The sequence below is a fragment of the Gadus morhua genome, chromosome 12 (genome assembly GCF_902167405.1).
Source record: "Gadus morhua chromosome 12, gadMor3.0, whole genome shotgun sequence".
NCBI classification, from domain to species: domain Eukaryota; kingdom Metazoa; phylum Chordata; class Actinopteri; order Gadiformes; family Gadidae; genus Gadus; species Gadus morhua.
Window position 1 is genome coordinate 27,310,430 of NC_044059.1, and position 15,893 is coordinate 27,326,322.

Genomic DNA, 15,893 nt, shown 5'->3' on the forward strand with positions numbered 1-15,893 from the left:
TTCCAACTCTCAACCGTCCTCTTAAATCTGTTAGTAAAATCTCGTAATATCCATACAAGGGTTGATTGACATTCAGAAAACTGTTTTGATTGTGTAATATGATACAAATTGCAATCAATTGAGTACTTTGTAATACTATTTTGACAAATATTTTTTACACTAACCGTAAGTTTCAAGTTTATTCAAATTCAATAATAGAAATGAATTGGAGTGGTTTCCTATATAAATATATATATTGTGCAAATGATGCACAAAGGCCCCATCTAGTGGCCACAAGGAAGTGAGCACAATAACAAAACCGGGAGGGTTACATTTTTGCAGCATATTTTCACGGACCCTTACATTACTAATTCTAACCTGGTTGGATCAGTAAATGAAATTGCGATTTGATGGTACAAATTGTTTATATACGAGCATTGAGCGTTTATTTGGCTGCATATTGTCCCTTTTGAAGACCCGTAGACAATTCCTGAAACTGGTTTCCGTTTAAAAATGGCGGAAGCACCTCCATGGCCCTGCAGGTTTTTCTGTCATATATGCTCAGCAGAGATTAGTCCTCGTCTACCAGTAAGTACAATGCACCGTTAGACGAAGAGAATAATGTCCGTGATAAAGTAGTGGATTCTAGTCACTAATACGCGCGGCGCGGAGGCTGATAGCGCGGAGTTGGCCCGCTGACGTCTGGCTCCTCCTATGCACCTAGCGTTAGCCGGTAGCTAGGTAGCCTAGTCTCTCAAGTTCACAGGCATAATAAACCCCGTTTACCCATCGCATGGCACTGGGAGACCTAGTAACACAACATCAGCTATGCAAATGTTAAATGGGATGAAAGTACAACTATTAGATGTGTTGGTTGTGTTTTATTATAGCATACAGCGCAGGCTTCTATTGTTGATCACTGTTTGAAACAAAGGTATTGAGTTGACTTTAATGTGAACGATTAGCCTATACTACAGCAGCGAACAGTCAGCCAGACCATTGTTTACCTTTTTCCCGTGCAATACCGTACAGCACACTCGGATAATGGATCATGCCAAGTAGACAAAGGCTTGGCCTAAACATGACCCTAATTATACAATAAAAAAGCTAATAACTCTCACATCGAGACAATGGCATATGGCTGTACACTGGGTGGGAATGGTGCATGAGGGATGGTGTTACTGTTGTGGTGTACGCGGCAGGGTTGTTTTATTGGCGTCTTGAGGGTTGGCTTAACCCAACTACGAGGAGGCTGAGAGGGAAACAGACTTCCGTGCTGCGTTTTAGAACAATCCACAATGACAGCTCACTTACACTGAAATACAAAGCAAAGAATTTAAGAAAGATGCTTTGCCTCATAACTTAATTATTTCCCTAGCTAGAGCAAGGGTAATGGTTATTTCGGAGGCTGGGTTAGCCCGATGAAGAGATTAGAATCCACAAAGGGGTCGGTCGGTGGTCTGTTCTGCTTTAGAGCCTAAAATAATGACCATCGGGGACTGTGCCTAAGTAAGGGATCAGACATACGAGTGTTGCACAATCTACACATCTTGGTGTATCTCTTTATATCACAGAAAAATGCATTTCCTAATATCTATTGTCAATGATGAGTTGATTTATATTCACGCAGCATTTCCATTGTTGGGATGAGATGTAACCTGTTAACCATTTTTCGTACAATTTTATTTTATTTTGTGTGCTGTTTACAGGATTACACATGCCCACGATGTGAGTCAGGCTTTATTGAAGAACTATTGGGGGAGAGGAGGTATGTAGTCATAAATCAGTTCGGCTTAGTCTTGGTAATAACCTACAAAAGTAACCTTCATCTCAAATGCAAGCCAGATGATATGGATAAGCATTACCACTGATTTATTCATATGAATTGATGACGAAAATACTTTTTTTATTGACGTATATCAGACCATATCAATCTTTAGTTCGCACCAGAATTACACTATCGATGGATCTATTGATTTCTATCTAGATCTCTATCCACATCTCTGTATAGATGTATATCTATAAACCTTTGGGGGCGGGGAGATGTCTATCAGTTACTCACTGTTTTGTCCCCTGTGTAGTGCAGACAACGGCTCCGCGCCCTCCATTTCCACTGGGGACCAGAACCAGCAGCCATTTCAGGTTTTTATTTCCTTTTTTTGGTTGCAATTGTGTAACGCTGTGAAATTGGGTGCCTCTAACGGGGTGCTAAGGAAGCCTGACATCACCAGATTTAATCTTAGGTTTGGCTTATTATTAAACAAATGCCGCTTTAACCAATTAGTTAGACCTATACAGCCAATATGATTTTTTTTTAATTAGTCCAATTTCTAACCCCACATGTCTAACAGATGGGTTAGGGATTTGTGACGGACATTTCATTCACAACAAATGGTCTTAATCATACTGTAACAGTAGTCCAGTGCGAATATACGTCAAGTCAAATGTGTGTTTACTTGTGTTTCAGAATGTGGACCACCAGCACATGTTTACATTCCCATCCGGTTACGGCCAGTTTGCTCTGGGGGTCTTTGACGACGGCTTCGATACGGGAGCCGGCCTCGGAGCGGAGGACAACCGGGACGCGGAAAACCGCCAGGAAAGGGAGATGGGTTCACGGCAGCGATACGGTGCTAGGCAACCGAGGGGTCGTCATGGCGCCCGGCGGCAACCTGGGAGGCATGAGGGCGTGCCGACTTTAGAGGGGTAAGGACCTCACTGACCTGCACTGCTGCACTCGGTACAGTCTCTCCTTCTGCACCTCCCTCCCCCTGGTGTCCACAAATATAGGACTATCATTGATTGGGCATCGGGACAATATTTTTAGATCATGGTTTTATATCCCCACATAATATCTTGCAATTTGTTCACCTCATCTAGAATCATCCAGCAGCTTGTGAACGGAATAATTGCACCGACTGCAATGCCAAATATAGGAATTGGACCCTGGTAAGTTTGACCCCAGAGAAATTGAGACAATAAAAGTTCTACTCAAGAGTTGGCTTTCTGACCGGCGGTTCTAACCATGCTGCCTTCGTTCACAGGGGTGTATTGCACTCAAATCCTATGGATTATGCCTGGGGGGCCAACGGACTAGATGCTATAATAACACAGGTATATACAGGGTTGCCCTTTTAAGAGTTTGATGGCATTTCATTGGTGCTTATGTACGGACCTCATTGAAGTCTATTTTCTTTCTAGTTGTTGAACCAATTTGAGAACACGGGACCACCACCTGCAGACATCGATAAGATAAAGAGCCTCCCCACAGTACAGGTCACAGAGGAACACGTCGGTAAGGAACCTTGTCTCTGGCACACACAGGGAGAGGGCTAGGGTCAGAAATACCGTACTCAATTCAATATTGAAAGGCACTTTATTATTTTGTGGTATTTGTAATGGAGACCTATCAATCTTGTCAAAGGGGTCAATAGTCAACTGGAAACATAGTTGCATTTTATCATGCAGTGGGGATTATAAACTGTTATGGTTAGGCATAAAAAGAGGCATGATAAGACAAACGCTATGGCACCAACCTTGTTCTTTGGTGTTTCATTGTAACTTTCCACGTGCTGCCATGAACAATTCAACTGTCTTTTCCTACAACAGAACATACAGTTTTACCATTTATTCAAATCCTGACTATCTCACCTGCCTTTTTTTTTCCAGCATTATCTCTAGAATGTCCGGTGTGTAAAGAAGATTACAGTGTTGGAGAAAATGTCAGACAGCTTCCATGCAATCATATGTTCCACAATGATTGCATAATACCCTGGCTTGAGCAGGTAATGGTCATATTCCTCCCTGATATTTTTCTCTATGCACCCTATACCTATTACGACCAATCAAACTTAACCGCATTGCATTTTCTCTGCTTTCTTTTGTCCAGCATGACACTTGTCCGGTGTGCCGGAAAAGCTTGAGCGGTCAAAACACGGCCACAAACCCTCCAGACCTATCAGGAATGAACTTTACCGGCCCATCCGCCTCCTCCACGCCTTCATCTGCGAGCTCAACGAGCAACGAGCCGCCTGCAGATCAATTGTAAAACACAAAAAAGAAACACTCGACCATCACGCCTACTGAGCCCTTCAACACTTTTAGGCAGTCTCACACCTCTCTCTGGGTCGTTGTGCTCAATGGCGACCCCTTGACCTCAGCAGTGCCCCTTCCTAGTCTAAGATGGAGGAATTGACCAGAACGTTTTCCTCCTGAAAGGCACTCAATCAAAGATCGAGGCAGGAGCAGTGTGGTACTCCTGGCCATCAGGACCGGGCTCCCAGGGAGCAGCTTGGATTGTGTTGGGCTTCCTGCCTGGTAGGACAATTATCCCACGGTGGATTGAACTAGACCAGGGAAAAATGTATAAATCCAAAGTAGGAGAAATTGTCATGTGAGGACAAACCTTCTGTTATTTCCCTTTAGAGTGGTTGACTTGACAGAGGCATTTATTTTCTATAGCCTTCATATCAGAACTTAAACTAAATGATCTGTTTAAGGTTTGGGAAACGCATTCAAGTTCAGTCTTTTTGTTTATAAGACGTCAAAATATCTGTTCTCCCAGCAAATTTTAATCCCCTTAATGATTTCAGCTTTCAACTGTGGTTTAGTTAATGTTAGTTTAGCAGTGGATGGTTACATATTTTTTGCACTCGTATGATGTGAATCTATGCAGTGACTTTGTTCGATTTGAATAATGATCACTGATACTCATAATAAATAGCCACTTATAAAGGGATGTTTTTATTCATAGTATGTTATTCAGGGCCCAAATGCGTCTCTGCATTTGCCTTTTTTAACTTGAATTTGAGCAGAAATCTCCTGATGACAATTTGTCTACAGATTATGTGTAAAAGAATAAATGCACAAAATGATCTGATGTGTTGGTGTATGTATGTGGGTGCTATCACTCAACGTCAATGACTTGTCTTACTGCGTGACCTTTAGTGAAAAGTCTACTAAACGTTGGTAGCTGGAGTGAAAACATTGGCCTGGTAACCATTTTATATTTTCTAACGCTGCACTTCTGACCAATAAATCGTAGTTATTAGTTAATTACTAGGGCAACTAATATGCCTTCTTAAATGGATGGGATTTTTAAAGGTGTATTTAAAAAGTATGGTGTCTTTGTCTCTTTCTTATGTTTACACATTCTAAGAGCATTTTGAAGCTAAACTATGGTTCAGTTTGGAATTGAACATTATGGGGTAGATGTATGCAGCCTATATAGATAATGAATAGATATGTAATTAACTGTGTTTAAGGGTAGTCCTAGAATAATGGTCAAATACAAGATCTTAATTTTACCGACAATTTATTTATTTCCAGTTTTAAGTACCAGTGAGCAGTTATTAAAAATATCAACACGCCCCGTTCTTCGTGGTCATTTGTGTTGTATGGTTTCTGAAAATTGCATGATATGTGTGCTAAAGTTGAAGCAATGTAGGCTGTTATAACTCAATATTGGATTATTGGTTAGAAAATTCTGATGCATTCTGAAACTTGATTTTGGATTATATCCTCGATTGTTCTACTTTAATCCGAAATCCCGTCTTCATTCTCAATTATTTTTTTCTCGCATGGTCTTTACCGATTCGCATCGCCCTTATCCTTCTCGTCCGATCTCGCATCCATTGTATAGCCGTTTTCGATTGTTGCACAACTCTGAGCTATATCATTCACTGTAGGCGTCTTTGAGTGTCTAGAAAAGCGCTAAATAAATTCAATGAATTATTATATCATCTCGATGTTCTCGATTCCAATCACTTGAAGGCTCGTCGGACGTCATCACGTAAAAAAAAAAAAAGCGACGTAAAGATAAAGCGTCACGTACGTGCTCGTACATGGCGTGCGCGTGCAGTGCAACCACTAGAGGACAAGCGCCGCAGTCGACGGTGTGTCAGAGCAAGCCAGCCGCTGGAGTCGATTATAACCTTACAATTCGACGATTCACAAGAAACTGCGGTTTTGAATCCAGTATTACAGACTCCGGCGTAGAAGAGAGGAGTCACCATGGGGCGTGTGTGGGGTTTGATCGCCCTTTTGATGTGCTTTTATCGAGCTAACGCCGCGGCAGGTAAGACCGTGATGTTAGCCATGTTGTTCGCTTACCCTTTCTTAAATATCCAGGGAACACGGATGTTAATGTTAAAACTAGAATGGTTAACGTTCTGTGTACTACAGTTATTAATACAGGCATATACATGTCCAAATGGGACTTTCTGTCTACCTTCAGATGGTAGGAAACAACCAAAATGAAGACTCGCCGCGTTCTAGCTAGACACACGAAACCCCTAAACCCTATGGAAGTAAAAGTGACTAACTTAGACTTGGCCTTATTGAAATTTGATTTTATAGAAAATTGGGTTCACAGCCTTACAACTGTAACTTCAACTGTAGCTCCATTTTGAAAGTCGAAAGAGATAATGATGACAAAGAATGATACGATTGCGTTATGCTTTTTGAGTCCTTAGCCTTGCACTGTATGCTAGTTACTAGTGCCGACAATTATCATATTCTTGGCCATGAGTTCGTGAGTTGTCCACTCAAATTTGTTGAACTAACGTTAGATCAGCTGTTTTCTTGACACTAAGAAGCCCTCCATCCTCCCATTGATTGTAAGATGAAGGGCCTTTGAGGACGACACACTGTTGCCTCATCTGACGCTTGCGTCGTTTCTAATTTTGATGGTAGGTGCAGTTTGAAGTGATAATCAATCCACTGACAGCCATGGGCCTATTTAATCAGGTTTATACCGGTCAAGTCTTCGGGAGTTTAGATTCATTTTTCATGGTTGGACGGTTCGATCACGTGTGTCTTACGCGTTTACTTGTATCACGTGTGACTCAATTGTGGCGAATGCGACGTGCTGCTTGAGTATCCATCAATGTTGCGCCATGGATAGCTGAGTGGTGTCACTCAATCATCAGCCTGATGCAATGCAGGACATGGAGTTGGGAGATGGGTATTATGCCGTTGAGATGGCGTCATGTTTTGCATTGCTAAAAACAAAGGGAAGTACCTGAAAACATGCTCCTATTAGAGGTGGCCCCAAGCGTTCTGAGTTATTGTTATTGACATTTGGTAAACTATTTGACATGTAAAAGTTTTGTTTCAAATGTATACCCTAGGTTCAAAACGACGGTTGCAATACATGTTCGATGAACACAAGCCAGCACAGGTTCATCCCCTCAAGTACTGAGCACTCAGAGAGTGGACCAGGACTAAAATCATTTATAATCAGTCTTTAGATGATAAGCTGGTTCAGGTTGTAGTAATAAAGCGTTGGCACAAGCATCGAATGCAGTCATGGGAATTTGATTTTGTGAATTGTTTCAGAATGGCAAGACTTGAAGCAATAATTATTTAAATATTGGTGATAACATAACCTTAGTTTCAGTCAGGAACTATTTCGGTCCCAGTGTTGCTGCCCATGAAGGAACATTTAGCTTTCTTCGCTTCGGCCCCGTCCACACGAAGTCTCCGTTTTCGGAGTATCTCCGGAGTCAAGCGAAACCGGGTAGATCTGTAGAAAAGCTGTAGTACACATTCCAGGCCCATAAGGAGCGCTGCTTCTGCTACAGAAATCCAGAAGAAAAATAAATAAGAAGAGGCGAGCATGCGCATAAAGGGTGAGACTCCGCGGGCTTAACAGTCATTGGCTAGATGGTCGAGGGGTGGGGCGATAACGTCATGGTTATTCGCCGGCTTCGTGTGGAGGGAAGGACGAACCGTACAAGACCTTTGCGGTTTCGCCAGGAAATCGGCTTCGTGTGGACGGGGCCACACGAAGCCGATGTCAAAGTTTTTCAATGTTTAATCATCAGCAGAAGGAATATGAGGCCATAGTACATTTGCACAACACATTTATGTCAATCAATCACCCGGTATTTTGCAAAGTTGCGGTTGAAAAGCTGCCCCCATTGCACTCATGAATCTTTCATGGAATTTATATACATGGCTTCTGCCATATTTCTAATCTAATTTCAAGCTCACCCACTCTGCCTTTTCATATTTCGGCATTGTGCATTTAGGTCAGTTTGGTGCCAATTCTTTTTTTTCGGGATTTTATGAATGTGGATCATATAATGTTTAGGGTCTAGTTGCTTGTACTGTTTAACAGTTGAGATAACTCTAGGTGAGATCTTGCTGGGAACCTTTTATAAAAAAAAAAAAAAGGTTCCCAATAAAATGGTTATATTTCAGGTTTATATGTAGGCTTACGGCATCTTTGAAGTAATTGTTCTAAATGCGATGTTTGTGCTCAGATAAAATGATATCCGGTACATTGTAGTAGCTGTTCCAGGCCAAAATGAAGCCATACAAACAATTTCAACGGTTCCTTGAGTTTTGGCCTTTCGCCCCAGGATATCCTATTATACATTCAGTTTTTTCAAAGGAATCTTATATTGTTGGTTTTTGAGTGTTGAGTAACCGAGTATCATTTAACATCTTGTCAAGATAAAGCATGTTCTGGCTTAGTCTTTTTACTTTACGATTACCTAGTATTTTGAGACCTGTGCCTATGTCAATATAAGACAATCGATATTTCAATGCAGCCCCAGGAAAAGTGCACTGTTTACACTACTTGAACTGTTACTACTTTTTTTAAAGGCAGTTCGTTCACCCCCTGACCTTCTGAAATATCTGTTGGTGTGTATCTATGCATATCATTACAATTACGGACAGTATTAGTGGCTTGCAATTTTGCCAACGTTAGATCCAATGTGGGATCCCAGCAGCCTAACCTTTATTTAATGGTGAATGTGTGTGCGGCATGAAGGTGCCCTTTGGTGCAACCTTTAGCAGAGTCCCACATGTCCAGCTTGGTTCGGAAAACTGCCTGTTTATGGAGTGAAGCACAGGGTGTGCCTGCCTGCTGCGAAAACAATGTTTAGCTGGGTGTGGGTGTTTTTATATACAGTATAAGAGTTGAGCGTTGTGTAAGGGTGGTGGGGAGCCATCTTTATTTTGCTTGTAATGTTAGAAGGTTCTTCTTGCTGCTCAGACTGGCCTTGAATGTTTAATCATCAGCAGAAGGAATATGAAGCCATGGTACATTTGCACAACACATTTAATCAACCGGCATTTGGCAAAGTTGTGGTTGAAAAGCTTCCCTCATAGCCCTCATGAATCTTTCATGGAATTTATATACATAGCTTCTGCCATATTTCTAATCTCATTCCAAGCTCACCCACTCTGCCTTTTCATATTTTAATTTCTGCATTGTGCATTTATGTCAGTTTGGTGCCATTATTTACAGTAAATCATCTTTCATTTTCATGTATTACCTATTCTTTTGCATGTCTCTTAATTGTTTTTTTCTTTTGCCTATTCTCTTGCATTTTTCATGCTTTCTTAATGGGTTACCGTGTATTACGGATATTAATAGATTTGGTTAAATCAATGCTTCACTCTTCTGCTTGCCCTCATTTAATGTCATCAATTAATTTCTGCTTTATTTTTTTTTCTGTCTCTTTGCCTGCTTCTTCATCCATGAATCATTGCATTCCATCAACGGCCCTTTTAATCCCCCCCACACGCTTTAACCATTGACCCATCCAATATTAATGAATAATCCACAAAACACCCCCAACGTCCCGTGTGTCCGGCTCCCTGAACACGGTGCTCAGCAGGGTTCATCAAGTGTCCCCTGTCCCTGACCAAGATCGTCTCTGGCTGGGCTGAGCTGCACTGTGAGGTGGTGGGCTCTCCCCTTCCCGAGGTGCAGTGGTGGTTCATAGAAGGCCACGAGCCCAACGAGACCTTCACTCAGTTGTTTGACGGCGCGCGGGACGACCGCGTGCGAGTGAACGCCACGTACCTCGCGCACAGCACGAGCACCATCCATCTCACTGACCTCGGCCTCCACGACACGGGCACCTACGAGTGTCGCGCCTCCAACGACCCCGACCGCAATGAGCTGAAGAAGACGCCCAAAATCAAGTGGATCCGCTCGCAGGCAAACGTTATTGTGATTGAAAGTGAGTGAGTGGGCGGGGGGGGAGGGTGTAGGAGGCGTCTCCCTCACCACTAGGGAAGTCCCGGAGCTCTATCCACCCCCCCTCTGCTCCCACCACGCCCCGCTCCAGCTCCCCTGTCTCACCTGGTGCTAGCGCTGCCCCTCTCTACCCCCCCCCCCCACCCAAATCCCTCCAGAACCTAAAGCCTGCAGTAGACGCTTCAATAGGTAGTCCTTGTTTCGAGCGCCTGTCCCTAACACTACACACATTCCCAACCCAAGGACCGTTATCTTCACAAGCCGTCAGGGACAGTTTTGGAACTATCTGTTTTTTGATGTAGGGCCAGAGTGGTTGTATGGTTTCAAAACTAGTTTGTGGCTTCTGCACAACCTGAACTACTACACCCCTTAAAGGGGCCATCCTACCTTTTTAATAAAATGTAGGCATTTTTTCAGTCCTGTACTTTTCATACATTGTAAGGTTTCTCCCAACTAATTTGTTACCCTGACTCCAGAATTACGTACCATGACTTGCAAGAATTGCCTCGGTGATCAACAGAAGAATTTTAAACGAGCCTTTTTGACCTAAAAGGAGTGTACATTTTCTTTCTCCCAACAAATTGTACCATTTCTTCTGCATGTTTCAGCTGTAAAATCCTATCCCTCTGACCTTTTCTTTCCAAACTGCTAGCTTCTCAGTATGAGCATCATTCTCCCACTTGCTGACCAACTCTGATGCAATACGTTGCATTGATGTTGGTAGATCCCCTCCTTCTTACGATCCCCATTGGCAACTCTTCACTTGACATGCTCGGTAGTTCTCCATCAAGCTTTATTTGGGATTTGGTGTACATTCTTTAAATTGAATTCGGGAAAAAAATCCAGTTTTCCATGGAGATTGCTCATGGAGAAACGATCATGCATTGGTCAGTCACCATAGGGATGTGTATAACCCTGCCTGAAGTCTGCATTAGCAGGAATTCAACTTGGTCCGGCCTAATCTTTGACATCGGTGTACCACAAAGAATGCATGTAAACATATTTCCAACAAAGGCTGATTGTTTTGCTTCCTGTCCACAGGACCAAACATCATCGCTGAGCCCTTTGAAGTCTTCAACCAGACCTCCGCCGTGCTCCGCTGCAACCTGACCGAGACTACCCTCCCAGTCCAGGGCTCGCACTGGTTGTTGAACGGAAAGGTCATCGAAAGCTCAAAGTCCACTGAACCCTCTCCATTCACTTCCCTTTCGTAAGTATCCATATGTTTTTCTTGTTGAACTTTAGAGGTGTTTGTTTCAGTGGCATCTCATCGGCTATGAGCAGGAAGTTCATGACCATCTATGACTTTGCTTATGAATATTATATCCAGATTAGCATATTATTCACCTCAACTAGTACCCTGAGGGTTTAAGGCAATTATACAGACTCGCCAGAATAAACACTTCTTTTTTTTTTACACTCCTCAGGGCCCCCCTACCTCAGATTCTGACCACGTGCTTCATGTTAAGCCGTTAAGACCTATAGCGGTTCATTCTTACGATGTTAACCATGCACTTTATCTTCTACTGGGGCTGTGTGCTTCTGTTCCCTCTGTAACTCTAGCCTCATATTTATAACTGACATTTCCAGGGACCTGGCACTGCTCAACATCACAGCCTTGCGTTCTGTCCCCTCCCCCTCCGCTTGGCTGCCTCTATTAGTGTTCCCGCTCGGGGAATGGCTGGCGGCACTTGGCCGGCCTGCTATTGTTGATGATTAGCAGAGATGGACCGTGCAGCTTGCCCAGTAGCATTGGCCTGCTGGGAGAAGTTCCCCTGGAGCTCCTCTCCCTTGCCCTGACCTCAATTCCCTGTCGGCAAGAAAGGGCTGCATTGTAGGGCTTCTCGTCCGTTCGGGTTATTCTTCCCAGGGCGGAGGTGAAACGCATTGTCAAGACGATGGTTTACTCTGCAGATGTAAGGCGGTCAGGCGTTAAAAAAATATATAAAAAGGCAAAGCTCAATGCACACCAAGGAGAAATGCCGTTTTGCTGGACAAGCTAGTGACTAGCCTGTATGGGACTTGCGGTCACTATGGGGATGACGAGCTTCTCAGGGAGATTGTTTCAACCGAATGCACACCTTTGTTGTCTTCAGGTTGGATAAGATCACTACGCACTCCGGTGGGAAGTACGAGTGTGTTTTCCTGATCGACCCACCTGTGCAGCAGGCCGTCGAAGTCAAAAGTAAGCCATACTCGCCAATGTTCCCCATCCCGATGCCTATCTGGGATAGGCCAATATCGGCAGATAAAATCGGCCAATCGATTGATTGGTCGGGCTCTACTTCTTCATTGGTATCATTAACGACCCCCTCCCCTCACAGCACCTCCTCACGTCGGCGCCTACAAACACTCTGAGAACGGCGACGAGAACGACAAGGTCTTGCTGACCTGTGTGAGCCACGGCTACCCTCTCCCCAGCGACTGGTCCTGGTCCAAGACCCAGGCAGACGGCTCACTGGCGGTGAGTCTCTTGCAATGGCTTCACATTAAGCCCCGTCACGCCAAACCAAGCATACCGATACCATGAACAGGCGTGTCTTTGATTTAAAGACTGTACCGACCTGTAAATGGGTTATTTCTGGTCAAAACATCTCTAACCGTGCAACGTTCTTTGCGTCCTTCAGCCCATCGTCAACAACACAGCAGAAAAGTACGAGATCAAGAGCACCCCCAACAAGACGACCCTGGCCATCACGGACCTGAGCATAGAGCTGGATAAGGGGGAGTACGTGTGCATCGGGGTTAGCGACCTGGGGGCCAGCAGCGACCGCATCCAGCTGCGTGTCCGCAGCCGGCTGGCTGCCGTCTGGCCCTTCCTGGGCATCGTGGTGGAGGTCATCATCCTGGTCACCATCATCTTCATCTACGAGAAGAGGAGAAAGCCCGACGAGATCCAAGACGGTAAAGACCTTGTGATTGTCCCCTTGTTTCGTAACGTAACAGAGGTTTTGTCTTTCTTTAGTTCGACAGGGTGTTTAACTTCAGTCGGTCATCCGATGCATATTTTTTCATTGCGAGACAAACGCTCCACTTGCCGAAACCGTGTTACATTTTCAGTGGATGTTGATGGACGTTCTGAACTGTGCGAGACATGGACATTTGTAGTTTTAGAACCAACTTAAAATGTATCTGTTTAAAATTTTAAATGTTCTCATGACCCTAAGATCAATTCAATCATTTTTGAAGTTTGCCTTTCAATACAATGACTCGGTTGTGAGAGAACTTTTATTTTTTATTATTTACACTTTTACCTCCTTGTTTGCTGCTGCTTTTGCGTTTTGGTAAGTGATCAAAACTGCATGCGAGACTGAAGTGGTTGACCTGAGATGCCCGCTTGGCAAGAGTGCGCGTTTTAAATGACCACTTCCGATAGGAATGCACTCCATGACTTGATCACTCTTTCACTGGCCTAATGAGCTATGATGGGAGCAGCCAAATTCTGCTGATGCTTTCGTTACCTTGAAATTCAAAAACATTTCTTCAGCCAATGAAAGAGTTGAATAATAACCAGAAAATTCAAAACTACCGCAGTGGTTTGAAGTGTTTGTTTGTTGAACGATTTAACATCGTTTTTACATTATCTGCATGTAAATTGCAATGGCAACATAATGCATGTAAAATATGGGCAGACTATATTCTTTTCAGGAACAATTTATATAATTCCTGCCTCAATCCATCCAGCAGGTGATTAACCAGACCCTTCATACTGGAATGCTTTCCTGCTGTGTTGGATATTAATATTTGCACTGCTTGGTTCTAATTCTTTTGTGCCATTGACGGCTATTGCATGAGTTTACAATGATTCCTCACAGCTAGTGTAGCCATTTCTCAATCTTTTGAATAGTTGCCATTGCCAACATACTTGTGTTTGGCTTTGCATTATCACAAAGATTTAACATTGCAAGACTCCAACCTTATCTTTAGAAGTCTAAACTGATAACTAAGTCTATCATAAATTGTATTAGTTTGAGACGTATTTTTATGAAGGTGTTAATGATTAGAAAAAATGTAAACGTCAACATTTAACCCTAAAATATAGTGAATCATCATGAACATAATGCACTGTTGAGCGAGGGTGGGCGTGCTCATTGAATTTGTCGCATTGTCATTGCCTTGTCCGGTAATGTGTTTCAGACAATGCCACCCGTGTATGTGCTCAGAATGGAAAGAGGTGCATGTGTTTTGGCCGTCTTATGCTGGCGTCAACTGACTTGTTTGTTTTCTGTTTCCCTACCACTGATCGAATCCAGATGACGACTCAGGATCTGCTCCCCTGTGAGTGGCCATGCGGCTCACCCCCATACACTTTCACTGTTTCACATTTAGAATCGCGTCCTGGTGGCATTTCTCAACATTATTTTGTTCAACACCTTCTTTTGACTTTGGTCACTTTATAACGTTGTTGCAACTTTTGTTTTATTCCTTTACAGGAAGAGCAATTCTGACACAAACCACAAGGAAAAGAATGTCAGGCAAAGGAATTCTAACTAGGAAGAAGATGAGAGCGGGTGTGTACTTTAGCCATTCTTTTTCTTCCATCGCTGTCACTGTTGATCAAGGACAACATTTCATACTTTGACTGTGAAGACCGAAATGCATCCATTCTTTTTTTTTTTAGGTTTGCTAGTTTATTCTCTAGTTCTAACTTCATTTGTTCTTTTCCAGGTGCCCATCTGGATGAAAACGATCCAGGATTTTAAAAGCATTTGACGCATACGTGGATTATTATGTAGTGCTACCTGCAATTTTTAAAATTAATTTCTGTGCTTGAGTGATGTTGTGAAAGATAATTGTTTTAATATATAGCCCTATATAAAATGCAGTCAGGGAACATACTTCCACTTTGTTTTTGCCATAGTTCAAATATTGCATGCATTTTATTGCTGTTCTTGCTAAGTGTTTGTAGTGAATAAACAAAAGTGGAAAGTTATATTTATGGTTATTTTAACGGTTAATGCTTCCTATAGTGACCCTCACAGTTTCATACTCCGTTCTACTGTATCTGTGGGATTGAAAGACCAACACTTGTCTGGCAGCACCAAGCCCGGTTTTGAAAAGGGTCTGATGTGTTTTTCATCCAAGCAACACTGCCGTTTTCTTTTTTCAGCAATAACCAAAACTCTCCTCACATTTGTGTACTACCCATTACGCCATGCAGAAACCACCCATGGTAGTTCTATATTTTGCCTTAACAGATTTTACCCTCTCCTGCTTTCCAAGATCATTTAGTTTTTTGTTTTCTAGGTGCGCTGTTTCAGTCACGTGTATAATTTAATGCATGTATGAGTACAATGAATTCAAGCCGGCCATGTTTTCTGCTGATATTAGTGCTCTGGTGAGAAGGCGAAATATTAGTGACCTGAACCTCAAGCATTTGATTTACTCGTGTTTTGGTTTGATGCTTTCCCTGCCATGTGCACACCCACATTAACAACCCATTAAGGACCAAGTGCATGATGTTTAACATTTGTATGTTAGAAAATAACCAAATCTAAAGTACAGAGTCTAACGGTTTGATTCGAGAAATGTATCTTGGCTATCAGGAGTTTTCAGTGTTATCCGAGATGGCCATGAACGGAAATGTGCCAGTCTTTTGACTACTTAGTCAATTCAGAAGCCATACAATGACTTGACCTGAATTGTATTATGACTAAATGTGTTTTAAACTTGGTAAGTATGAAAGCTCTGGTCAAATGTGTAAATTGCCTAATGCAAATTGGACAATATTGGTTGAAACTTCAATTTGAATAAAATACATTTGATTCGAATTTGTGTACTTGATACTGTGCAATTACAAAGATACTTCTCAAACTGGACTGGACGCATACAACACTGATTTATCTTGCAAAATGATCCTGACCGTCCTGTTAGAAATGTCTACATTGGGCCCAGCTGCTGTTCAGTTCACGTT

The 15,893-nt window shown here is 42.7% G+C and overlaps 2 protein-coding genes across 3 annotated transcripts; both read left to right on the forward strand.

The window, feature by feature from the left end:
* Positions 1-280: 280 nt before the first annotated feature.
* LOC115555492 (E3 ubiquitin-protein ligase RNF126) lies at positions 281-5,096 on the forward strand. Its single transcript, XM_030372385.1, has 9 exons — positions 281-567; positions 1,689-1,747; positions 2,061-2,121; positions 2,447-2,685; positions 2,860-2,928; positions 3,024-3,093; positions 3,181-3,274; positions 3,649-3,764; positions 3,869-5,096. The coding sequence occupies exons 1-9, from the start codon at positions 493-495 to the stop codon at positions 4,025-4,027; spliced, it is 942 nt and encodes a 313-aa protein (XP_030228245.1). The 5' UTR covers positions 281-492; the 3' UTR covers positions 4,028-5,096.
* A 716-nt stretch (positions 5,097-5,812) lies between these two features.
* On the forward strand, positions 5,813-15,750 carry bsg (basigin). Of its 2 annotated transcripts, none has more exons than XM_030372386.1 (8): positions 5,813-6,055; positions 11,021-11,189; positions 12,076-12,164; positions 12,304-12,443; positions 12,607-12,883; positions 14,233-14,257; positions 14,413-14,490; positions 14,648-15,750. In XM_030372386.1, the coding sequence occupies exons 1-7, from the start codon at positions 5,992-5,994 to the stop codon at positions 14,471-14,473; spliced, it is 825 nt and encodes a 274-aa protein (XP_030228246.1). In that variant the 5' UTR covers positions 5,813-5,991; the 3' UTR covers positions 14,474-14,490; positions 14,648-15,750. The 2 variants fall into 2 exon arrangements, with proteins under 2 accessions (XP_030228246.1, XP_030228247.1); XM_030372387.1 differs by having other exon boundaries at positions 14,245-14,257.
* Positions 15,751-15,893: the final 143 nt, after the last annotated feature.